General features: G+C 34.7%; 4 protein-coding genes and 1 long non-coding RNA gene across 6 annotated transcripts; 3 read left to right on the forward strand and 2 right to left on the reverse strand.

Annotated features, from left to right (window-relative positions):
- Window positions 1–759: 759 nt before the first annotated feature.
- Window positions 760–15,410, forward strand: LOC136340713 (polyadenylation and cleavage factor homolog 11-like). 2 transcript variants are annotated; one of them, XM_066285001.1, is made up of 15 exons: window positions 760–1,104; window positions 1,451–1,663; window positions 3,060–3,185; window positions 3,438–3,614; window positions 3,680–3,940; window positions 4,001–4,078; window positions 4,143–4,863; window positions 5,238–5,397; window positions 5,461–5,699; window positions 12,582–12,839; window positions 12,900–13,229; window positions 13,288–13,701; window positions 14,410–14,643; window positions 14,734–14,748; window positions 14,807–15,410. In XM_066285001.1, exons 2-15 carry the CDS (start codon window positions 1,505–1,507, stop codon window positions 15,211–15,213), a joined length of 3,579 nt encoding a protein of 1,192 aa, XP_066141098.1. In that variant the 5' UTR covers window positions 760–1,104; window positions 1,451–1,504; the 3' UTR covers window positions 15,214–15,410. The 2 variants fall into 2 exon arrangements, with proteins under 2 accessions (XP_066141098.1, XP_066141099.1); XM_066285002.1 differs by lacking the exon at window positions 14,734–14,748 and having other exon boundaries at window positions 762–1,104.
- LOC136340716 (uncharacterized) lies at window positions 12,232–16,159 on the reverse strand. Its single transcript, XR_010732355.1, has 2 exons — window positions 15,991–16,159; window positions 12,232–15,940 (listed from the first exon to the last, which is right to left on the reverse strand). It is a non-coding gene; the product is annotated as an uncharacterized lncRNA (long non-coding RNA).
- A 199-nt stretch (window positions 16,160–16,358) lies between these two features.
- Window positions 16,359–20,614, forward strand: Tip60 (Histone acetyltransferase Tip60). Its single transcript, XM_066285381.1, has 7 exons — window positions 16,359–16,886; window positions 16,943–17,000; window positions 17,053–17,121; window positions 17,866–18,314; window positions 18,368–18,776; window positions 18,867–19,029; window positions 20,295–20,614. Exons 1-7 carry the CDS (start codon window positions 16,836–16,838, stop codon window positions 20,509–20,511), a joined length of 1,416 nt encoding a protein of 471 aa, XP_066141478.1. The 5' UTR covers window positions 16,359–16,835; the 3' UTR covers window positions 20,512–20,614.
- Window positions 20,615–20,753: 139 nt separating this feature from the next.
- LOC136340930 (polyprenol reductase) lies at window positions 20,754–23,217 on the forward strand. The gene is made up of 5 exons (XM_066285385.1): window positions 20,754–21,761; window positions 21,821–22,018; window positions 22,070–22,207; window positions 22,261–22,424; window positions 22,484–23,217. Exons 1-5 carry the CDS (start codon window positions 21,425–21,427, stop codon window positions 22,574–22,576), a joined length of 930 nt encoding a protein of 309 aa, XP_066141482.1. The 5' UTR covers window positions 20,754–21,424; the 3' UTR covers window positions 22,577–23,217.
- On the reverse strand, window positions 23,212–24,447 carry LOC136340931 (glycerol-3-phosphate phosphatase-like). The gene is made up of 4 exons (XM_066285386.1): window positions 24,187–24,447; window positions 23,996–24,133; window positions 23,596–23,945; window positions 23,212–23,542 (listed from the first exon to the last, which is right to left on the reverse strand). Exons 1-4 carry the CDS (start codon window positions 24,445–24,447, stop codon window positions 23,362–23,364), a joined length of 930 nt encoding a protein of 309 aa, XP_066141483.1. The 3' UTR covers window positions 23,212–23,361.
- Between the last annotated feature and the right edge of the window lie 459 nt (window positions 24,448–24,906).

The following is a 24,906-nucleotide window of genomic DNA, read 5'->3' on the forward strand; positions in this document are numbered from 1 at the left end:
TGTCTTCATCACTTTCCGCTATCTTTCTCTTTTGACCGTTGTCCACTGTGTGAAAGCAATTTGAAAATGTGCGGACTGACATCTACTTTGTGAACTATCGTACTTTAAAATATGGAAAGCATTATAAAACATTTTTTGTTTCGGCCACAAATTATGACTAATCCAGCAAGAGACCAACGCTAGCAATTATCAAAAGATAGACATCGGAATGCAAAAATTACCTCGATATAATAACAATATAATCCCCGATAATATACAAGTCAGTCCTTCGCGATAGGTCGGAAGTTAAGCATTTGAGTTAGATATGAAACTCTCGCAGAAGATCAACCACCTTTTTTCCTGGTTTCTACTGGATAGCACTTCCTGTTTCAAGAATGATTGATTTGCCGGTGACTATTATTAAAATTAGACAATTGAGCACTTATTTTGCTTAGAACATTTATGGACGTAAATCGCTAGATGTTTTGGACTTAATTTCTACTAATTACCTTATTTTCATATTACCCCATTTATCCGTATTTTCACGTAACCAATCGCTTCGTTCTCTCACCACAAACTGATGCAGAATTCTAAAACTGGAATATTGGGTGATTCGAACCATGTAACTCTAAATACCAGACAGTAATAGTGGAGAAAATGGAGAGAGAAAAAGAGATCTTGGTTTGGTGGGTTCCATCCCATTCAGGGATTTGAATCAGTATGATTAATCGCAGACATATTCGGACATACGTCAGTGTCAAGAAATAACTTAAAGTTCAGTGGAAGACACAATTCAGTGATAACGCTTTTATTTAAAAATTAATATCTACTTAATATCTAAAATATCAATATAAATCTATTATCAAAAATTTTCAAACAATTATAAATAATTTTATTACAACGCATAACGCTCATTACCACGCAGACGCAGACAATCCCGATTTCGAACGATTCTATTCGGTATTCTTCCGTTTCAGTTCAATCGCCATCTTGAAGTCGTGGAAGGTGTTTCGTTTGGCACAGTGTGCGTATTTGCTAGTTGCAAATAATTTGTGTTGTTAAAAAGGGATAAAAAATGGGGATGTGACTCAATTTGTGAATAATCAGTCATACTAGTGCTTTAAGGTAAGTATCGACCTATCATTTTCCCTTTTAAAACCGGATTCGGAAGGTTTTAATTGCACCATACGACGACATTTTGATTGAAGTGTCGGTTGTACATTTTAAACAAATCGACGGCTTTGAGCGGATATAATGCAGACAGTGATAAGTGTACTTCAATGATTATTATGCTTAATCCCATTCGCAGTGGTAATATCCTCAAAATATTGAAAAGTTCTTAGACGTTAAGCAGGCGCAAGGTTGTCATACCTATAAACAATAAACGACCTGGTGGAAAGTCAGGGCACCACGTGCCTGCTTGTTGCCCCAAAATTCCCATTCTGAATCTGAAAGAAAGTTTTATTTTTAGTTCTTCGGAGCCCGGTTCCCCGGTGTTTTATCTGTGATAATCAACTAGTGCAAAATGACGACACCTGAGGTGATTAAGGCTGAATACATGTCCAGTTTAGCAGACTTGACTTTTAACAGCAAGCCTCTAATCAATGTTTTAACCATGCTGGCGGAAGAAAACTTGCCCAATGCTAAGATTATAGTACAGGCGATTGAAGAGCATTTGGCTAAGGTTAACATCTCATTTGTTATTTTAATAGTATGTAGTTTGATACAAAGGCTTTTTCAGGAAGTTACTCAGGTTTTTTACCCAAATAACTATTAGTAACCTCAGTTTACTCAGCTTCATACATTTTAAGTTTGAATTAATTAAACATCTCAAAAATAGATCACCTGAAATTGAGTTAACTTGAGTAACGTCCTGAACAAGCCTAATGTTTGTATCAAAGTTTGTGTCAATATTTTTATCATAAGAGTCCAAATAAGTGCTTTATAGAGTTGGCTAGTGTATAATTATTTATTCAGTTTTAGTATATTAGGAATAAATCTCCTTTAAAATACATTTAGGTGATTTTTGCATCTTCATTTCCACACTGATTGCCAAAGATTTTTGTTCCTTTACTTATTGGTAAAGTCAAAAAATTCTGAAACAACCATTTGCCCTCAAATACCACATGTTTAAAGTGTAATTTTGATTCATTCAGTGCAAAGTATGTGCATTACTTGTGAATCTTGTATACTTTTTTTCTCTGTTCCTCATTCCTTAGATGACCTACATTATGTACTGTGTTGTATAAAAAACAAATCAATTTCTTCCTGCTTAAATGTTATCCCAATTTTTGTTTGTGAAAAAATATCAAAGGCATGCTTCTGACCTATCTTCTAACCTTCTACTTGTCTCAGGGAACTTTTACAAATAAATGTAAGTAGGTTGAAATTATTTTTCTTATCAAAAGGATTATAAGATTACAGCCCTATTTTATTTTTTCAAGTTGTTTGAGAAAGCTATGAATATGAAACTAGTAAGGTATTTTAAAAGTAAAAATGTAGCTAGTTTAATGTAGCCTAAGTCTAGAAACAACTTGTCTACAATTATAGTGGCTTCTGATCTCTTAAGTCTCATCTATTTCCACGTTGAGTTGTCCAAAAGTGTGTTAAAGCACTTATTTGAGTACTTCCCTAAATATTTTTATTTCAAATAAAATAATCTTCTTTGACTTCTGCAAAATTTTCTCTTGCAATATTGTGTATTGCGTTTAGAAAGATTTAACCCTGACAGTGGAATTTGGTAATTAATGATATGCAATATGAGTATATTAAAAATTAACATTCATCATAGTTGATATGTATCTGAGTACCTTGGACATTTTTATAATTTAAACTTAATTGCTATAGAAAAAATTTATTGAAATGCATGGATAAATTACAATGCATTAATGATGTTTTTGGACCCATCACCTAATTCAATATGGGAATTTAAGTTGACATTTACAAAATTTTTCTGCAAATTTGAAATTAACAATTGTTGTATATGTTAGATAAGACAATTTTTGTGGGCAGGATCGGTCCAAAAACATAGTGAATAGACTATACTATATATAAGAAGTGTTTTCTCTTGTCAAATATAGGTCGCTGTTGACGTCAAATTGCCAATTTTATACCTAGTTGACTGTATAGTGAAGAACGTTGGACAAATGTATACCAGCATCTTCAGTCAAAACATTGCATCCACGTTTTGCACAGTTTTTAAAGTGGTAAGTTTCTATTTTACAAAATATATGTATGTAGATTTACCAACATAGTTGAAATAGAAATAGACATCAAAATTATAACAATATGTGTAGAAAGCATTAATAAATTAGTGGTTAAAAAAATTAATTCAGCATTTTCTCTCAAGGATTATTTATTTGGTCAAAAATAATATACCTAAGTGATTTACTGTTATTTATTGATATTATTTATCTTGTTCTTTATGGAATTTAATAATACTTCTATCATTGGGTAAGGTGGATGAGAAGACTCGACTGGAAATGTTCAAATTACGTCAAACATGGAACGACGTATTCCCTCAAATGAAACTTTATGCAATTGACGTGCAAATTCATCAAATTGATCCGGCGTGGCCAGTTACGGCACAGCCCGCAAATAGCATTCATCTCAATCCCAGGTTTCTGATCAATTCTGTGAGTATTTTTTCTGCCCGTCCATCCACTGCATGACTAAATAAGCAATTTCTTTTGTATGTTAGACACCTACAAGTCAGGCCAATAATTACCAGAAAACAGAACCTTCAGCTACTCCAAGCCCAGTTCCTGTGAAACCAGCTTTGTCAACTACATCATCTCCCTCTGCTGATATGGAGACATTACTAATGCAAGAGCAATTGATTCAGAAACAGAAGGAATTACTTGTTTTACAGAGGAAGACTTTGGAACTTGAAGTGTTGCAGACCCAAGTCAAGTTGCAAGAACAGATAAAAGCTGGGGGCCGACGGCCTCCAATTAGTACTGTGAGTATTGTTTGATACAGTTTTTGACACGATTATATGACATTGAAAAAACTTTTCTAGAACATTCTTTTGGCGCCTGAAGTAGCCAATCAACTGATTCCGGAAGTGATCAATAACAAAGTTAGGCCTTCGGGCACTGTAAGTTTGATTTGTCTAATTTTAGTTGCAAGAAATTTTTTTATAATTGTTTTTTTGTTTGTAGCCATATCGTGCTTATGGTCAACCAAAAATCAAACCCGTGAATCCAGCCTTAGCCTCGGCTCGTCCAAGCAGAGATCCCAGGTTAATGCGTCGGCAGCAACAACAAAAGTTGCAACAACTGGCTCAAAAAACGCCAGTTGTCACTACAACTTCTAGTATGCACGATCAAAAAGTTGCAGTTCTTGAAAGTAATAAAAATCTACACAATAAATCGAGTGTAAGAGATATTCCTAGAGACCCTCGCTTATCAAAGAGAGGCAACAAAAAATCAAAATTCTTATCTAAATCCCGCGAACCATTTTCCGATCAGAAGTCGCGAAATGTCGATAAACCTTCGGGCGCTCTTCCCAAACTAAACCCTAGCTCTAGTAGTAGCTTGTCCAGTGCCGATCTAGATTCGCCTCCGAAAACTAAACGGTTGCCGGATAAACATAGAAAACGTGAAAAACCGCGGGAATTCGATAGTGCCTCGTCTACCAAAAGAGGAAAGTTACAAAACTCAAATAAGGAAGCCAGAAAGGAAGAATCTATGGGGGCTAAGAATGAAGTTCCTGGTAATTTTGTGAAGAATGTAAAGAACACGAATTGGAATTATGTGGGGCCCAATTTGGCGGCAAATACGGCCTCTATCGAGGACGAAGATTTACGTTTAGCGTCGGCAAGCAGTCAGAATGATAATTCCATTAAAGTTAATAGTGAATCAGTTGGAGCCAAGCAAAAATGTAAGTACCTTTTTCAAATAGAGAAATGCAGCTTTCACGAAATAGATATACGTAGTTAGATCAAAAGAATAATGTAGCATTTAGAATTCTTTATTGTATCAGATAAATGCGAGTTATAAAATTCTCAAAATACATAAAAGACAATTTCTTGGGCTTTTTTTGCTGATTTTAATAACTTGTAGCATTTACCGTTTTTTCAGTTTTAGTTCTAAATAGGTGCTGCATTCATCCTTTATCTAAGTGTTGGTATTACTTTGTAATAGATGTTTTAGCACTCCACAATCCAATGAAACAATTCTGACAGCTGTTTTTAGACAAACGACACAATGTTTGGGTTTACGGACAATTTACTAAATTTGTACATGATTTTTTAGCTCTTGAAACAACTCCATCACATATCTCCTCTCCCTTAAACAAACCAATGGATGTAGATTTGAGGCCACGGCATCATCACCTTTCTCCCACTTTGGCTAAGAAACGAACCTCACCTGAGGTTTCCAAGCAATCATCAAAGAGAAGCAGGAGTTTTGATGTGTATGTTTTACGTTTTTGGGAATATTGCAAGTTTTTAATTAGTCGTTTATTTGAATATTTCAGTTTATTTGGAAGCGAAGACACTGATTTACGACAAATTGCCGTTCAAGCTGAAGAGACTCGTGAAAATGGAGCTGTTGATAGACCTGCAACACCTCCTCCGCCGATTATTTCTGCAGAAAAATCAATTCAAAATTCTGTTAGACGAGCTTTACCTGCATCACCGATAAGGAGTGATTTGGATGCCGTCAGGGCCAAGTTGGCCAATGTCACCAATAGGGATAAAGTATTGAGTAGATCATGTAAGTTTCTTTCACTTTTCTTGGTTTTCATTGGCTACAACTCTAATAATATTGTTGGATTAACAATGGCCACAATAGTCAGGTTGTTAATGTAGTAACAACAAGTATTATAACTCAAGTATCCTATAAGATAAATCATCAAAACAAGGAAATTAGTTACTAAAAGATGAAAGCCGCAGTTACAAGTCCCCAACACTCTAGCCTGTCGTCCGTGTCAGGCACATAGGAAGAAATCAAAAAGGAAGTAAATTAACTTAAATAACACATATACTTATTCAGACGACACTGTAAAGAATTTGGTGAATTACTTCGATTATTAGGCGGATAATTCTACTTTTGATATGTCTCAAGGGTCCAGTTCCAAGCGATTTCGACAATGTGTCTCCTATTCCTTCATCCTTAATAGGACTGGCTTCACTTTCACTTTCTATATTCTGGATCATAGCAAAACCTGGCTTAACCCCTTTGAGTAGCACTGAGGACCGTATAAAATGCTTCGTATCGTTGATGAACGGTTTGAGAAGGCTCCCAAATTCTATGTTAAAGACGACATCATCGATTGACACCCGTTTTAACACATCAAAAAGTTTCCATTTTTCCATTCTAGAAAGAAGTTATGAATTTTTCCAATGAAAAATATTGCCAATATTAAGGTTCAAGTTGAGGTCGGCGAAGTTGATTTTACCTGTTCTCTTTTTTTTCCTAATGTTTGCTTGCGGAGAAGGCGTTCGGCCACTGTTATAACTTTGCCGATTGTAATGTGTCTCGTAGGACCCCTGAAAACGAATTGAAAACCCATGTCGTTAATAACGAAGTTCTGACTGGAAATGCTTAGTTTAACACGGAACAGATTTCTATCTACATAACATTCATTTTAATCACTCAACAAAATCAACAAATAGACTCTTTGTTGTTGAAAATGACTCGACGTCCAACATTTTGGAACGAAATTTCACGGGAACCATCACTCTTCATGAAAGTTATCGTTGTATTGCCGTGCAATACAATATTTTTCGTAATCCCATCTATAGAAATATATTTATGATTTTTTCTTGTTGAATGGTCAGCTCTTGACCTTCTGAAAAGGACAATGTTACTCCGATTGTTCTTGCTAACGCAATCAGGGTGCGATTGATTGCTTTTCTCGAAAAGTTGTCGGTGGTACATTACGCTTTTTTAGTCCTCCAATTATTTCTGGCAAGTTACTTCAGGTTAGCCTAAACCGAGCCTTCCAGTCACGTTTTCCATGGACTTTATTGAAATTCCTATTACTCATTCCTAGAGGTGTATTGTCCATCTGTTGCGGAGTAACTTTGTGAACATTCAATTTCTCGTCTTTTTCATTAAAAAACGATAATGGAGAATGCGATTAACTGTCTATAGGTGCAGTAACTTAAAATGAAAACCCATCATCGCTGCTGATCTTAAAGACGCTACCGAATGTTTCTTCACAATCTTTTTTGGCCTTGCACGGTTTTTTCCTAATTCTAGTCATGATTTTTGTGATAATTTTTTGTCTTCCTCGGTGCTTATGCCACCAGATTGAATAATGTCTTCTTCTAAAGATATTATGACTTTAGGCTTTTGATTTGGATGCAAATCTTAGTCTATTGCATTGGCTTTTTGAAGCTTATTCTTGTGGGCTGAAAACAATGATTAATATTTAATAATGCAGAGCAAATTGGAAAGTAAGCAAAAATAAGTAGAATAAGAAAGGGATTTGCTTACATTGGGAGGTTTGCGGAACAGAAAGTTTTAAATAATCAATGGCGTCTCGGAATTTTGTAATGAAGAAATTTTTTTTAACCATTCTGTTACTTATCTGTATCTTTTTAGTCCAGTCTTGTTATCAAGCAAAAAATAAATATTCTTTAGGAACATCTGTGTTTCATTTTATGTAAGGCCCAGGGTGTTTTCCAATAGTTATCTTTAGGGATTACTGTATTACTGGTAATAAAGGTTCAAAAATTGGGATATTTATACAGTGTTATATACAGTTACAAAAATCCGGGAGGTTACATCAGGAACATTCTACACATTCTTCACGTAAGGTAAATATGCAAATAATTTTTATTATAATTATTTATATTTTATTATAATTAGGCACGCTAACATAGTTCGTAGTTGAACTTCTTTGTTTAAAAAATCTGTAAAAAAATAACCCTCCTCCTTCCTTTCTCCTCTTCACAAAACTTCAAACCGTCAAGTATATAAAATTTTTAATCCACAGGACTATAGCGGATCCAACTCTATTGCTCTTTCTTAAATTTTCCTTAGGATGCAATTTAGAAAACATATTTGAAGGTTGGTGTTAAAAATGTAGAATACGCTCCTGAAGTAGCTGCTCCGACTTTTGTAACACAGTGTATAAATATCAAAATTTTAAATATACAGAGTGTTTTTTAAAGATGACGCAAATTTAGGGGGATGTTGGTTTAATTAAAATGACAAAAATGTTCGAACCCAAAGCGATTTATTTCCAAAATAGAGGGTGTTAGAAAAAACCTTCCTTGTGTCTTCTAAAAAGTTCGGTTATCGCAAGTGGATGGGGATGAATGTATCCTAACTGATTAAAGTCGTTTTCAACAGTTTTTATAAATTTTAAAGTATTAATTACATTTCATTTAAATTTTTTCACTTCTAGTAGTTTGTTCAGAGACTTCCAAGAGTTTAGGTGTCAATCTTAATGTTAAAAATGATATAAGATATATTAGACCAAGCGACAAAAAGAAAAGTTATGTTTTTAATAGCTATGTTCGAAATAATGATGTATTTACGGAAATTCTATTGGGTGTTACTATTATTGTGTAAAATTCCAAAAGACTAATTACGTGGAAATACTCGTCAAATTTCTGCAGTAAAAAAACCACTTTCCCTAAACTTCAAATCCTGGATTTTGGAAGTGAAGCAATTCCAAACGTTTATTTATAGAATGTTTTTTTGTAGTATCCCCTTAATTTTGCGTGGTATGTTTAGGAAATACACCGTACGTTGACTGTATTGGGTGGCAATAAAAACATCTAAGTTTTTTTGCTGTTTCATGTGCATAGTTAAACTTTGGACCATTTACACATAATTTAATAACGTATATAATATCATGACGAGGTTTTCTGGATAATTTTGAATGTTCTGGGACTTCCAGTTCAACTGGAACTGAACCCAACTTTAGATTTCAATCACTTTAAGAACACTTTTGTTTTACGTTCTAACCACAAGAGAAATACTGAACCTGAATATTTATGTGTTTCGGTGCGCACTTTCATCCAAATTCACGAAATTTCATTAAAAAAAAAATTAAATGCAGGTAGGATGGGTCTCATTGGCTGATCTAAAACCTCACCATTTATATACATATTGACTCAAAATTACAAAATCCAGTGAAGAATTAATGTAATAGAGCCAAAATGTCAGAAGATGCAAAATATCGCATTTAAAAACTAAAAATTAAAATCACTTCGTAAGGTTAAACCGAAAGTAATATAACATTCAAAACTTGTGCCAAAAAATGTGTAACGTTTTCTTGTAGAAGTGGCCCAAAGTTCAAGTTTTTATACCAAGTGAAATATTTTAAATATATATATTAATCGACTGATATTTATTTTTCCATTCCTTGTTTCAGTTTTTCCAATATTAATGATTGATACAACCATGCTAACGTAAAAATAACAAATGACACTAAAAAGAACTATAATAAACTACAAGGATACATTAGTATAGCGGTATTAAGTACATTATTAGTAAGAATAGATAATTCCTAATATGTGTACCTGAATCAGGAATTTAAGTATATATCCACTCTCCATAAACCCTTGTTAAGATGGAATTATTACATTTATTTAACTCTTAGTTTTTTCGCTTTTAGAAATTTGTTGATCTTTTTTTGGACTACACACTTTTTGAACCTTGCTATTAATCTCTAGTTTAGTTTTGCATCATAAGAGGCCCACGAAGAACCTCTACTATTATATATTGCATAAAACAGTATAAAAAGGAAGGTGTAAGGACATAAAGTAGGTTAAAATAAAGAAGGGATAAGAAATCAGTAGACTTAAATCAATAAATCACTGTTGCTTTTTTGCAAATTGAAATTGACCGATTCGGGCAACATCGATATTTACCAATCGATAGGTGAGACGTCTATTAAGAACAATATTTTGAAGGAAGATATGCACAAAATTTCAATTGCGTTAGACTCATCCCAGATAGTGTAGAATATAATAAACCTTATGCTTTTAAGCAGTTTTCTCCTACTGCGCGTTTTTTTTTATATCTATGCTTTAATCAATCTCCAAACTTGAAAAATCCTGCATGTTCAGGACTTTTTGTGTCAACTTTTGATGGTGTAAAGTATTTATAAAAACATCTGATTTTTAGTGCCTGGACTATCTGTTGTACATTTAAGCCCAGATTTGTAAACTCCCAGTATTGGGGGAGGAATAGATACCAAATTACAGATTCGAGAATAGAGTCGTGAATTTCTCAGATCAATTTAGGATTACTCGAAAAACTTGTGGGAACCCCTATTATCTCTGGCAAATAAGTTGCAGTTGTCAATTCTTAATGTTTAATATTCTATTTCAGGCAGTCAGATGGTCGTATGATGACAACTTTAATTAAACAGGAGCGGTCGAGAATTATTATTTGTAGGGTGCCGTTTAAAAAGTGCATATTTTTCAGGCTTTAAAGAAGTATAACCCACGGATCCACTTGCATGTATCTATCGCATAAACCTTGGAATATCGTCAGTTTCCTTGAGCGTTTGAGATATTTAATTGTGAAATTTATTAAAAAAAAAATATATATATATATACATGTGAGATTTAGGAGATGTCAAAACTACCATATTTTAGCACTTTATAAATATGGACATCTAGGCCAAACTATAATGTCTTTAGATTTAACATCAAGTTATATTCCGAGTATATTTCTATAAAAACCAAGAAGCTGACTAATACCTAGGACCTCTTTCAAATTTATATGTAAATTAGCCTGGAGATAAAGTTGAAGGCATTTTAATTATTTGGTCCTTAGGGCCGGTTTTCCAATCTCCAGGAGACCATGGAATTGATGAAATCAAAATAAGGATCAATGCTCTCTTGATATTTAAACGTCCTTATAGGATTATTGTTTGTTTGTTTTTTTTTTTAAATCAACGCACGTTCTACTTATTTCACTTTTTCTCAATGACGAATAAATAGTCATGTGGCTTAAAAAAACATGGTCAATTTTGTGGTATAGTAAGTTGGAAAGTTAAGTTGATAAAGCAGGCTATCATGTTGATTAGGAATTTATTATTTTATTCAGGATAACTTTATATCCTCGGGTTAGCAAATCTGAAATGTAAAACTGGCCCTATCATTTACTGATACATATATAAAGATGCGAAAACTAGTGCTTTAGTCTAAAGTACGCTTTTCTGAAACTTCATGAAAATAATGTAATTTTAAAGAAAATTCGCAGCTCGACGTGTTAACCGCAATTCTAAACTGTGAGATTGGGCTTTCCAATCCGGGACCGATGTAACCAGTGTGCAAAATGTGCATTTGTACAGTTTGCACATTTCCTGGAAATTGTTGTTGCCGACAGACTACTAGAACGTGCCATTGGAATTAAATTTAACTTTCTCGAAGACAAACTAGCACGAGGAAAAATATACTGTGCCCAGTATAAAGATCGTGGATGTTGGGAAATATCAAAAACCATATTAAGTACAACTGAAATCTAATTGCGACGTAATAAATATTTATTTAGAAAGTGCGGGAAGTGATACATTACTGCAAGTTGATTGCAACTGACATAACAAGGTACGGTGTCCAGTCAAGAATCGCGTGCGATAAAAACACTTTCGCACGTTTTGGGTACGATGTACTTCGAGCGCATGTGTGTATTATTAGTGTGCGGTAAAAAGTTTTACCGCATGCCTGTGAAGTACCCATAAAAGTTTTGATTCTGACGCATGCCACCTGCATTTGTACTTAACAAATTACCTTTTTGAAAAAAATTTTTCCCGACGGCAAACCAAGAAATCTTTGAAGTAAGAACACTTTGCTATTGCCAATTTTTCTTACACACAAAATAGAGTTAGCAAAATTTCTATTCAATGTTTTGGCTTCATGTCATTACCTTAATTTTTTAAACACGAATATTAATCATTTTTTCACGACTAATTAATTATTTTTTGGGCTGAACTAGTACCTCAGTGTGAAGTACAACTATCTCTCATACTGACTTCAACATTTTTAATGTTTCAGTCTAAATTAAATTGAAATTTTGATTTGCATGTTGTTGGTATTTGGTCTGTGAAGAAACCTGAACATATATGCTCTTCTAAAGAAATTCTATAGTATATGACGCAGCAATTATTTTTTAGTAGAATAAGGATAAAAAAAAAATAATTTGATGATAGTAGTGCGAAGGTGAAAGGTGGGATAGGAAACATAATGTAATTTTGTAGGTAATGAACGCTGCTAAGGGTAAGGTGTCCTTATTTCGAAGACGTTATTAAAGGGGGCCAGCAGAAAAATAAAATGAGTTTTTCACTTTTTCAAATTTTTTATTTTCAAAAATTTTGTTAAGCAGCTACTTGTTCAACATATTGCAACATTAAAGAGGTTTAGGTATGAAATTTAATTGGAGGTCCACTTGTTACAGGAATATGTGAGGTAATCATAAAAGTCTTGCCCTTCTTTCTATTTTATCCTGCTTACGCCCTTTTCAGCTCCTTTTTAAAATATACTGTAATGTCGGTCAATCTCGCTATATGCCTGATGCATCAGAGGTATCGGCTCCTGATGGGAGCTTCTTGAACACAGTCTACGATAGTACAACAAAGAGATTTTGTGATTGTCAATTATCGTTGAATTCGAATTTAATCCATTTTAGCTAACTTTGATGTATCAAATGTCATCTCCCAATCGTTGGTAGCCGCGCCCACCACTGGGGGCTATCAAGTCCAGCTGCCTCCCAACTTGCCCTCCACAACTGCGCCGCAGGTACCTGCTATGCCTCTGTTGAACATAAATGAGCTTTTCCAGAAGCTCGTCGCTTCTGGGGTTGTTAAAACTCAGGAAAAACCTCAAGGACATTTTCAGGAATCTGCTCCTACCCCTCCACTTACGAATAACAGAGTTTCAGAGCGAGGTACTACATAAAATTAACTGGATTTTATGATTTTTTAAGATCAAATTTGTTTCTCTTCAGCTGCTGCGAAACCTCACCAGCAAGAAAATGGAAAACCTCAAAGGCGCAATGTGCCTAAGACACTAAAACCTCTGACTTTCAACAGACCGGAAACTTTGAAAATCCGTCAAGAGGCGCTTTATAATACCATGTATTCAGGCATGCAGTGCTCAAGCTGCGGAATGCGATTCCCTCTTGAGGCCAGTATGTGGTATAGTCAACATCTAGACTGGCACTTCAGGCAGAATAGACGTGGCAAGAAGAATTCTAGGGTAGCAAATAGCAGGAAATGGTACTATTCATTGAGAGATTGGAAAAATTACGAAGAGCTGGAAGATCTTGAGGAACGGGGTACGGGAATTTTTCTTCATAATTTTAGATGAGTGTTTGCACTTTTGTTTCTTTACAGAGAAAAATTACTTTGATCAACAACAGCAACAAGCCGGTGTTGCGGAAGAGGCCGATGAAGAGGTTGAAATTCCCACAGTTTCAGCCGATCCCAGAACAACTGACGAACGTTGTTACATGTGCAGAGATACCTTTGAGCAGTTTTTCAATGAAGAAAAGGAAGAATGGCATCTGCGCAACGCCATTAGAGTGGAGGATAAGACTTATCATCCAGCTTGTTACGAGGATTATCAAAAGTCGATTCTCAATGACACATTGGATGACAGCAGGAATGAGGGAGATTCCCAGAATGACTTGATTCCAGGGCTGGAAATCGTCCTTGATGATGAAGATGACGATGACGAGATTGTTTCGTTGATTGATGATGATGAAGAGGTCCCGGAAGATGCTCTTAGTCCTGCAAAGGAAGAAGAAGGTATGGTCTTGAAGCAATTCTATGCATTTGGGTGCTTAATGCATAGGAATCGTAGAATCAGAAGAAAAGGTTAAATCAGGAAATCTTTGGAGAATCTTTTTAAAACGCTGTCGGTATTCGGCAAATACATCTTTCGTCTTTTGGCCTTGAGCCAACCGAAAAGTCCTTTTTACTCTTCAATTTATCTCACGGATATCTAAGAGATATGTGTAAATGTTCACATCTGAACAATAGACTATATACAAAAAAAATAGAACCAGTTTACCTGCCTCGTACTAAAACCCAAATTATCGCAACAGAAATTGGTCACCATTTCCCTCTTGCAAATCTGTACATGATTCGCATTTCGTGACATATTGTTGAATATTACTGCTTAATTTACTAATAACATAATGAATCTTTTAACCAGAGGAGTTTATTACGTGTCTCATGACTCATTTGTTTCTCCTAGCACATTTTTATAGTATCATTGGTTTTCATGACTACTCTCTTCATTAACGAAATTTATTTCTGTTGGAAGTCGATTTTACGATCACGAATTTACTTCTGAAATTATGTAGGTCATGAGTTTTACTATCACAGATATTCTCAGTTGTGTCAGGGAAGTAATTTCTTTTTATCTTTAGTAAATAAAATATTTAGAACGTTGCTATGCATTGAGTGATTAACTCGTAAAATGTAAAATTTTGAATAAATAACTATTAACAGTGGCTCCGGAAGATGATGGCGATGACGATGACGTTATCCTGAACGAAGTAGCCCCTGTCAGAATCGTTGTAGACGATGATGATGATGAAGTTCCTACAACGGAGCACACCGAGCCTGTAATGATTAAACAAGAAAAGCCTGCTTTGGACGATGATGGTTTTGTGGACGTTGACGAAATCATCACGCTAAAAGAAATTGGACAAGTGAAGATAAAGAGTGAACCTGTCGAAGATGGTAAGCCTCATTTAATTTTTTTTATTAAACCAACGATTTACTTTACCTTTTTCCCCTCACTTACTTACCTTTTTCCCAATGCTTTGCCAGCTCGAAATAGTCAAGGTATTTCAGTGAATTTGTGTTTAGTGCAGTTTCAAAAACTAATAATGCTCTCTTATAGATTTCCGGGTTGCAGACTTAGCACACACCTCAGACAAAAGAACTGACGATGAAGATTCGATCAAAACAACGCCCTGTGAAAAGATCTCTGTTCCAGTGACATCGCATCTACAGCTGATAACCTCAATGGATGGAAACATAGAATTAAGCGCCCCTACCACCGCGCGTTCCACTATTAGCGGAGGAAATAAGATTAAAATAAACATTTCAAAGCCATTACCTGTGATAACCCCCAAGGAAACTAGTGAGATTGGTGATAGTAGTGATGTAATAGTGAAAGCTAGTGAAATCTCTATGGAAGAGCTTGATATTCTGAACTATAAACCTGCCCTTCAAAATGTGCCCTTGAAAAAGCTACCTCCTGTCCAAAAATGCACCGAACTGACCGGGTTGTGCTCTATAATGTGAAGTTCTCAATGGGTGTTTTTGGCGTTTTAGTACAATTGACACATTTGCCCGTGTTGAAGCACCTTTTGAGTTCAATTTCTAGGACTAGTCCGTAACCTATTTGAGAGTTTAAAGATAATTTGTATATAATGAGCATTTTTGCCTATAATAGGAAGTTGCAAATTTTTGTATGTTGTTGGAATAAACCATTATTTTGACCATTGTTTTTATTTGGCCTCTCGATGGTCGTGGGTGAAGGTTCGCGTAAAGTGTAATAAAATTTATTAAGTGTATATACTGGGTGTATCTACGTATAAGCAATGTAGTCAAAAATAGTCTGGAAATAAAATTCTAGTGGAACATTCAAATCTTTTTTTCTTTTCTCCCGTAGAACGATAGAACCCTTATTTATAGGTAGTGTTAAGATAATTTTCTAAAATCAATGATCCAAACTTTTCTCCTTCTGATAACTTAAAAACTTCAATTTTTTTTTCTCTTGGCTTTGATGCCGGTTCGTCTGCAAAGAGAGTATTTTTTATTTGAGACAACCGGGTCGGTCTAATTTAGCTTTGGCCATATCTACAGCCGCCCAGGGTTCAATTGTGGAAATCTGGGTAAAAAGCGCTTTTTGGGCACACTGGCGGATATGTTAGGAAAGTTCTTCCGCAGGTTGGATATCAATCGCTGTCAAAGACCCGATCTAGTCTCTGTAGATCTGCACCCTATAATAAATTCTCAAGGCGCAGATCTAGATCAGGGCCTTTTTAGAAATCATTCCACCCTGATGAAGACACTTACCTATCCATTCCCCGAGTGATTGGGCTCCTTTTCCTGACCAGCAGTCAGTCTTCAGACCACGTGTGTACGCGATCTAACCTCAAAAATGGAGGTACACAGAAAACTGACACTGGTCTTGTAAGGCTAACCACATAAGTACATCCTCAATTCCTCTTCGAATCAAACATCTCAAAACGTCATTTAGGCAGTTTTTTGCGTTTACAATGGCAATCGTCATTTGGCTTTCATCCGTCATTACCGCAGAAATGTCATTAGCTTGTTGCAACCGATGAAGAAGCTGTACTGGAACGCCTTAAAGAAACATTCTGCGCAAGCGCATTTCTGATTTCAAATTTAAATTTGTAATGTGAGTTGCCCAGAAAGATTCTCGAACCGTTCTCTGATAGTTTCTTGACTGGTTGATGTAAACACCATACTCTCGTGATTTCTGAATAGTGCAGGCTGGTATTTAAAATTTCCTTGTAATGCTAACAGTTTTAATAATTTGTCTATCTTTAACCATTTCTCAATAAATTCATAACAACCACTATCGAAATATTTCGTAATTGTGTTTCTTTGTACATCGGAAAAATCAACTAGAAAGTTAGTAGCAATTAAAAACAACTACGGTCCTGGCAAATAGCCAGATTAAAAAAAAAAAATTAAAGATCCAGGATCTAAGTAGGAACCAGAAGCACTCCGCAAGCAAAGTAAACATCAACAAAGCTCTTCAATAAAAACTATTGAATTAATTATGTTCAAATATAACCTAAACAACATTTAGTTGCCTTAAACCAGAGTACTACTCTTTTCATTATTATTATTTCAAATTTTTATACGAATTGTTCATCTATCAGTTATCCCAAATGAAAGTCGAAGTGGAAGATATGGACGTGAGCCCTATATGTGATTCAGTGGTAAGTATTCTTTGAACTACCCCAACAAGCACTTTACTCATGTCTGTTCTAAACAGTCATCCTTAATCGAGGGATGCAGACTTAATGTTCAGATGCAAGGGACAGCAGATTGGCGTAAGACACATGTAGTAATGTTAACTGTGATTTAATGTTAATATTATTGTAGCTCTAGCAGAAATTATAAGCATAAAAGATGTACAGGGGATGAAGTACTATTATGTTCACTATGTAGATTGTAAGTATGTGCATTTTGCCCTATTTGGAAAATACTGTAGGTATAGGCACTTTTACCAAGGAACCTTCTGCCTGAAAATGTTAACAAATACATTCTTGCTGTTTATTTTTTTTGCATATCAAACTGTGTTAAGTACTAAAATACCAAATTGTATAATATCTTCAAAGCAGTTGTGATGTCACAGGGGCCAGAATCCATAAAATCCCCTTTAGAGGGCAGAGGAGGAGCTAGGGTTGATCAAAACACCAAGACAGTTTCTATATTTTTGAAGAAGAAATTTGGAAGTTTCTAGCAAATTGAAATTTTCCTAATAGCCTCATTACAAAGGTAGAGATAAACCCGAGTCGGTAGGGTTGGTAAAAACGATCCAGAACGGTGGATTAGAAAGGGTCCGAAAAATAGCCTAGTTATAATAACTTGAAAGCTCGTATAAAGAAGCTAGCTTCTTTAGAGACCCAACCAAAACGTTTTTGTCATTGTTGACCACTTGAATAAAAAAGATTATTTACATAATATCAATTTCTAGGCATAAAATTTTCTGTTTCTCATTTAGCAATTATATCAAAAAGTTTGTGTTATCTAGTCAGTCCTGAGTATTTTTACCTTTCAGAGATTACTATCGCTAAAACTTTCACACTTGATTTGAGACCTTAACCGTGACCTTGACCTGAGAAACCTTGCAAATTCTTGTATCTAACATTCTGTTTTTATATTTCACAAAATGTATGATCGCTTTTTTCATAGTTAACAAGCGCTTAGATGAATGGGTAACTGAAGAGTCACTGGACACAAGAAAAGTACATTTTCCTCGTAAAGATGTAGGTCCTGGCACCGGGGTGACAACTCCCAAGAAAATCCTCATTGGTAGTGGAATAAGCAGTGGCATGAACAGCAGCGCTCAAGCTTCCAGGCCGTCCAGTCCTATTATTTCCACCAATTCAGAACTACTAAATGGAAATGCGGTTCTTGCGGCAGCGTTACAAAAAAAAATGAATAGGAAAAGAAAAGGACCTTCTTTAGAAAGTGAAGATTCACAAGAAGGACCTTTGACCAATCCACCTCCTCCAGGACCGAGACAATCGGGAAGTATGGTCTCGCATCATGACGATATAGTGACGAGAATGAAAAATGTGGAAATGATTGAATTAGGGCCACACCGTATAAAACCCTGGTATTTTACGCCATATCCGCAGGTGAGTCTAAAGGTTTACACGGAACTCTAGTTTTCAAAAATAGTGTTTATCAGGAAATGGTCAATTTGCCATGCATCTATATATGCGAATTCTGCCTGAAATACCGAAAAAGTAGAAAATGTCTTGAAAGACATTTGAGTAAATGTAATCTAAAGCACCCTCCAGGAAATGAAATATACCGCAAAGACAACATATCATTCTTTGAGATAGATGGCAGGAAGAACAAAGTTTATGCACAGAACTTGTGTTTGTTAGCCAAATTATTTTTGGATCATAAAACGCTCTATTACGACACCGACCCGTTCCTATTTTACGTTATGACGGTATTTGACCACAGAGGCTTTCACATTGTCGGCTATTTCTCAAAGGAGAAAGAGTCTACGGAGGACTACAATGTTGCTTGCATACTAACATTGCCGCCGTTTCAGCGAAAAGGTTATGGAAAACTTCTCATTGAATTTAGTAAGTTTTCCAATGCAATATTAGAAGATAAATAGAAATTTGGGTAAAACTAAAAATATTTGAGTAATAATGTGTGTGCTCTTATATTAGGTTATGAGCTATCGAAATTTGAAGGAAAAACTGGCTCACCAGAGAAACCATTATCAGATTTAGGATTATTGTCATATCGAAGCTATTGGGCTCAAACCATATTGGAAATATTACTGTCCATTAAGCCCGTAGGCGACAACGAAAAGCCTCAAATAACCATAAAGTAAGTTAATGTAGTAGCCAGGGTGTTTGACATAAAATACACAGATCAATGCCCATTTAATATTTCAAACAAATTTTTGAGGTGCAATTGGCTCAATTTCAAAAAAGAATGTCAACAATAAGTGTGAATTTCTACCATACATACACAGGGTTTTTCAAATTCATATTATATACTGTGTACTCTATGGTCAAAAAGATCTAAGAAAAAGCTCATATGGACGCAGGTCCGCATTGGTTACTGTTTGTACTACCCCATAAGAGGTGTTTGATAGGAATGTTGCCATGGAAATTTTAGAGAAAGAATGGGAAACTTTTAAAACTGCTATAGGCTATAGAAGAAAAATGTAATAATTTACAAATGTTACATTCAGTATATTTGTAAAGAAAGTTTGGGGGCTTGCATATGTTTACATGAATTTTTGGTTATATTTTTGATCATAGAATTTTTCGAAAAACTACAGTTTGATGAGTTGGATGGACTGAATATGGTACACCATTACCTGCATTTTACTAAAATTTACCCTTTTTTCATTGAAAGCTGTCGTGTTACTACCTTTATCCCGTTATTTGGTCCCCAAAAGTGCGTTAATCAGTGCATATATAAGACTAAAGATACCATGCTGAAATCACTTTTTTCGATTTCATCGTCCTCGATTAGTGCCTAATTTACAAAATAGGGCATGCAGAATTATAAAAAAACGTTCTATCCACCTCTTCTAGTTCGTTAGTGTTGCCTTTTGAGTTCGGGGTATTTTATATCGCAGAAGGTGGAATTCGGACGATTTTAAGGACCTTTAATAGAAACATTGGTCTGTTAACACTCATTTCTGTCGAGACAGAAAAAGTTTCATGTGAAATTTGCTTTATTGCGAACTCCTGAAATTCGAGCTGAATAAACTAACCCGAACCTTCGCATTCAAAGACGCACATTTACCCAAATTTTAAACAAGTTCATATCATCGTTGTCGAGATACTCTTACTTCGACATGGATTTCCTATATAAGCTGAGGCGCTATGAAAATATGTTAAACGTGTATTATGACATTAAAGTCAGGAACCACATCCAAAAATATGCTCATAATAAAGGGCGGACATTAAGAAAGCTCAATTATGCATTGAAATATCATGTAGAAGTCTATGTTGGATAAGTAATCTGTTTTCTATTAGTCATCAGTCAGACGTTTGATGGTAAATGGCACATGGCTTAATATTCGAGAACACCCTATATTTTTGCCAGAGACAAATGGGTAATAACGACATTTCCAGTGAAATCTGCGAGCTGACCAGTATTAAGAAAGAAGACGTGATCTCAACTTTACAAAATTTGAACTTGATCAACTACTATAAGGGACAGTACATCATTACGCTTAGTAAGGAGATAATGGAACAACACTTTACGGCCATGGAGAATAGGAAGATTCGAATCGATTCGAAAGCTTTGCATTGGACTCCAAAGGATTGGGGCAAAAGGGCCAAGTGGTAGAAGTTTGTGAAACTTCATCTTTATTTTATTGAAAAACTGACCGCAATCAGATCCAATTATGAAACAATACGTGTGAAATATAGAAGATGGGTGATATTCAGAAGTAACGCATTTTGTTGATTATGTTTATTTGTTCTTTGCAATTAGTACCCGCAAAGCTTTCTAGCGTTATTAACAGCATGACTTTATGTGCATACAGAGTGTTTTAAAATCCAGGTGACCAACGTCTAGCGATTTGCGATTGTTCTAGTCGTAGTAAAAGAATAGAATAGTTATGTTGAAGCAACCCTTTTCACAATTAAATTTATTCAACTTATATGGATCCACGTTAGTCACTCAAAAAATGCCGGCGTATCGGAACGCGCGTTTAACTGAAATTTGGAACGTGATATTTTAACTTCAAGGATTATAGGAATCTTGAAAACTGATTGTTACTGGCCGGATATTCTGCAGTGCAGCATTTGTGGCTGTGAAGTAATGCAATCATTGAAATTAAAGAATAGTTAGAATCGAATATTGTCAACTCTAATTGATCTACTTATGAAATTCCGGTTCTTAGAGCTTTGTTTCTGAACGTACTTCACATTCGTTGTCACAACTACAAATACCTTTCAAACGTGCATAACCAAACATATTCATTCACAAATATCACACACTTCTGCTACGTTAGAATGTAATCGTGTGCGATTATTTCTTTTACGTTGGATGGTCAGAAGCTTAAGGTTTCTACCTTCTAACGGAAGAAAGGAGAAAGTTTACACCACTAATTTTGCTTGACCTGGAAATTAGTCGTGAAACTGCATTTATCTCAACATTAGTCTTCAGACTCAGTATTCAGTAAATAATAATATAATCCTGATCTCTCATGTCTGCGTTGTCCATTCCGTCCCAACAATTCCTTTAAAATTGGTTTATGAAAACTGATTTTACCATGAACCTGATCAGTATATTGTTCTGCCTGCTAACCTCAACCATGATTATTTACTCCAGTTTGATAAATCTCTTTGAACCCAAATTGCCCCATATTTTATCTCAAATATTTCGATTCGGGAAATTTGGGGCAAAAGCCAAATCTAAATTGGTTATGGAGGTGCCTAAATCGTGGTTTAAACATTTTTACATCTGTGCCTTTATTGAATTTACTTATTTAATTTGGCTTGTAACCATGGTCTATCTGTTTCACATGAAAGTTCCCAGCTATGTCAGATTCCTTTTAGATTGTTTATGTGGTACTGAGAGGATTGCATTTGGTAAGTCTTTTCTATAGTAAAGACAAACATCAAGACATATATATTTGTTTGCTTTACAGTTCCTAAGCACAAAGTTTTTATTGCTACTTGTTTGATGACAATCCAAGTATACCGTAGACTTTATGACACTCAGAAAATATCAGTGTTTGGCAATAACAGCAAATTGAATTTGACTCACTATGTAATTGGTCTTATACATTATCCAGGGGTTATATTAGCCATCCTAAGTGAAGCCCCTTTGTTTGCCAACTCTCCATGTAAATGTTTAATAGTTCAGTATTAGGAATTATATTAAGGGAATATTTCAGCCACAATTGCAGAGGCGCCAATTAACTTATTATCAACCACTTTATCGGACAAAATTGCAGTCCTTATTTTTTGGTTAGCCTGGAAACATCAGTTTATTTGCACTAAAATATTAGCCAATTTAAGGAAAGATAAAAATGGTTTGAGCATTAAAAAATAAGTGTATTGTGATGATAAGAAATTACCTTTTTAGGTAATACAGTCAATAGCGAGTATAAATTGCCTCAAGGGGATTGGTTTGATTATTTAACAGCTCCTCATCAGACAACCGAGATTGTAATGTATTGTTGCATTACATGGATATTGTGGAGCAATATTACATGGTTTTTTATATTTACTTGGGTGCTTGCCAATCAGGTAATATAACTTACTGTTTATGTCTTATGTTTCATAAGAGCTTAATAATTATTCTTCAGATTGAGACAATTTTATTGTCTCATTGGTGGTATCAAGAGAAATTTGAGGATTTTCCTAAGACAAGAAAAGCTTTGATTCCTTTTTTGTATTGAGCACCAATAGTAATGTTTTTTTAACTGCAAATCAACTTGCCAGTCTAATTGAATTATTTGTGATCTCTAGAAATTATAAGATATATATACATATATATTATTTCTAAAATACATTTATGTTTCATAGCAATTCAATGTCCTATATTATTTATTAGAAGTTCTCTTTTGAGAACTGCATTTATCAATTATGCAAAAAGTGTAAGTTGCAAAAAATCTGAGAATTTGGCACAAGCTGAAAGTCAATAAGGTCAACATGTGTAAAATATTCTCTATAGTAGCACTTCAAAAGATACTGAAATTAGCTGTCAATTACCTCTTTTATACAAGATTTGTTATGTGTTAGTAAATTTTAGGATTCACCTTAAAATTTTACTAATGTCTTGTATAATATACCCTAGTCCAATTTGCAACTGTTCTTAACACATAACACTTTTTGCACATTCCACAGCTGTAATTTCCAAACAGCTAACGTTACAATATAACGAATTTTACAGTTCAATCTGAACTTCAAGATCCACCTAAGGGTTTATTTTTCTTCTAATTGATAGATGCAGTGTTGAGAGGACCATGCTGTATTATTTATTTAATGTGGAAAAATGCTAATCAATCTCAAAATAAGTAAAAACAAAATTGCATATAAACACAGTTTGTCATCTATTGATTTATTCCCAGAGTCATCAAGTATTCTTCATTTTAATATCCTAAATAATATAAAATAAATTAACAAATGCTCCTCATATCTAAGTCCATATTGCAACAGAAACACACTCATAAATTGATTTAATTTAATCTAATAATTTTAATACATCTCCTAACTTGTTTAAATAAACATCAGGCACTAATTCTTTATCTTCTTTTGACCCTGACTGTTTCCATTCTTGCACCTGATCTAGCTTTGTGACCCCAGTTAAAACTAACATTGTTTGGAATCCGCATCTGGTACCCAAAAGGATATCAGTATTGCATCTATAATTTACATATTTGCCAACTTATTACATGAGTCATATTGAACTTGTTACCTATCCCCAATCATTAAAGTTCTTGAGGGCTCAACACCATGTTCCTTAATAAGGCAATCGGCAATATATGAATTTGGCTTTCCTACTACTATTGGTTCCCTCATAGCACAAGTTTCAATGGCTTTAACTATAGTACCAGTACCAGGAATCACTATATCTCCTCCCACAGGAAATCTCTCATCAGTATTTGTAGCCAGGAATATGCAGTTAGGTTTGCTTAGGTATGTACATGCTTTAATCATTTTGTTGAAAGAGAAGTGCTCGTCAAAACCCACAATTACAGCTCCTACATCTGGGTCAGGGTGGAAAGTTTCTAAAGTTACAGCCACACTGTCTTGAAGAATATCAGGCTGTAAAGAAATTGTTAGTGTCATAATTTAGAGGTGACAAGTGTACTCACCCCAACCCCAGAATATTTAATTCCCACAGCCTCCAGTTCGTGGGCAATAGCTTTTGAGCCCAGGAGATAAACTTTTTTATTGAAGTTTTGATGTTTCAGGTAACGAACCACTAGGAATGAGGTTGACACTATTTCATCCTTTAAAATAAGCAATTTTTGTGTTGCTTATTAATATAACACAATTGTTTTACCCTATCAATAATAAAATTCATATGTCTAGCTTTGCTGACAAATTCATCTCTTATTTTGGTAGAATTATTAGATACGAACATAATTCTTTTTCCCATTTTTCTAAGGCAGTTTACTGCTTCTACCGATCCAGGGATTGCTTCGTTTTCTAACCAAAGGACTCCATCACAGTCGAATAAAATAGTGTCTATTGAATCAAAATACTGTTTAATTTCTTGCTTTGTCAGTGTAGCTAAGTTGGTCAAAGGGGCGGCTAAAAACATGATTTATTGATGTAGAGGTAGTGTTTTTAAGTAAATTATTTTTTGTGAAGAAATTTATATTAACATCGCTACAGAGTGTTTGAGAACAGTTTTTTATAACCTCTAAATGCCCTTGCTGGCAGTGGCGTACTGCTCATTCTGTCAATATATTTGAAATAAGAAGAGTTTGTATGATGTCTTTGGATCTTAAAGATTCATTATACGTTGTGTTTCCTAAGCATACAGGGCACATTTAATGGTATATTCCTTGAGTCAGAATAAGAAAACCTAGTTGGTAGTAGTTAATTTATACTGTTGTAAAATTTTAATAACGTGATCTTGGGCAATGTATTTAAGAAAAACTCTTTATATTTATTGAACTAACCACACTAATAAAAGCTAAATAGTAAAACATTTTTTGATTTTGTTGCTCCATGACCTTTTTACCAAAAACAATGAATAAATAAAATTATCTTAAAT

The sequence above is a fragment of the Euwallacea fornicatus genome, chromosome 8 (assembly GCF_040115645.1).
Source record: "Euwallacea fornicatus isolate EFF26 chromosome 8, ASM4011564v1, whole genome shotgun sequence".
In the NCBI taxonomy this organism is placed as follows: domain Eukaryota; kingdom Metazoa; phylum Arthropoda; class Insecta; order Coleoptera; family Curculionidae; genus Euwallacea; species Euwallacea fornicatus.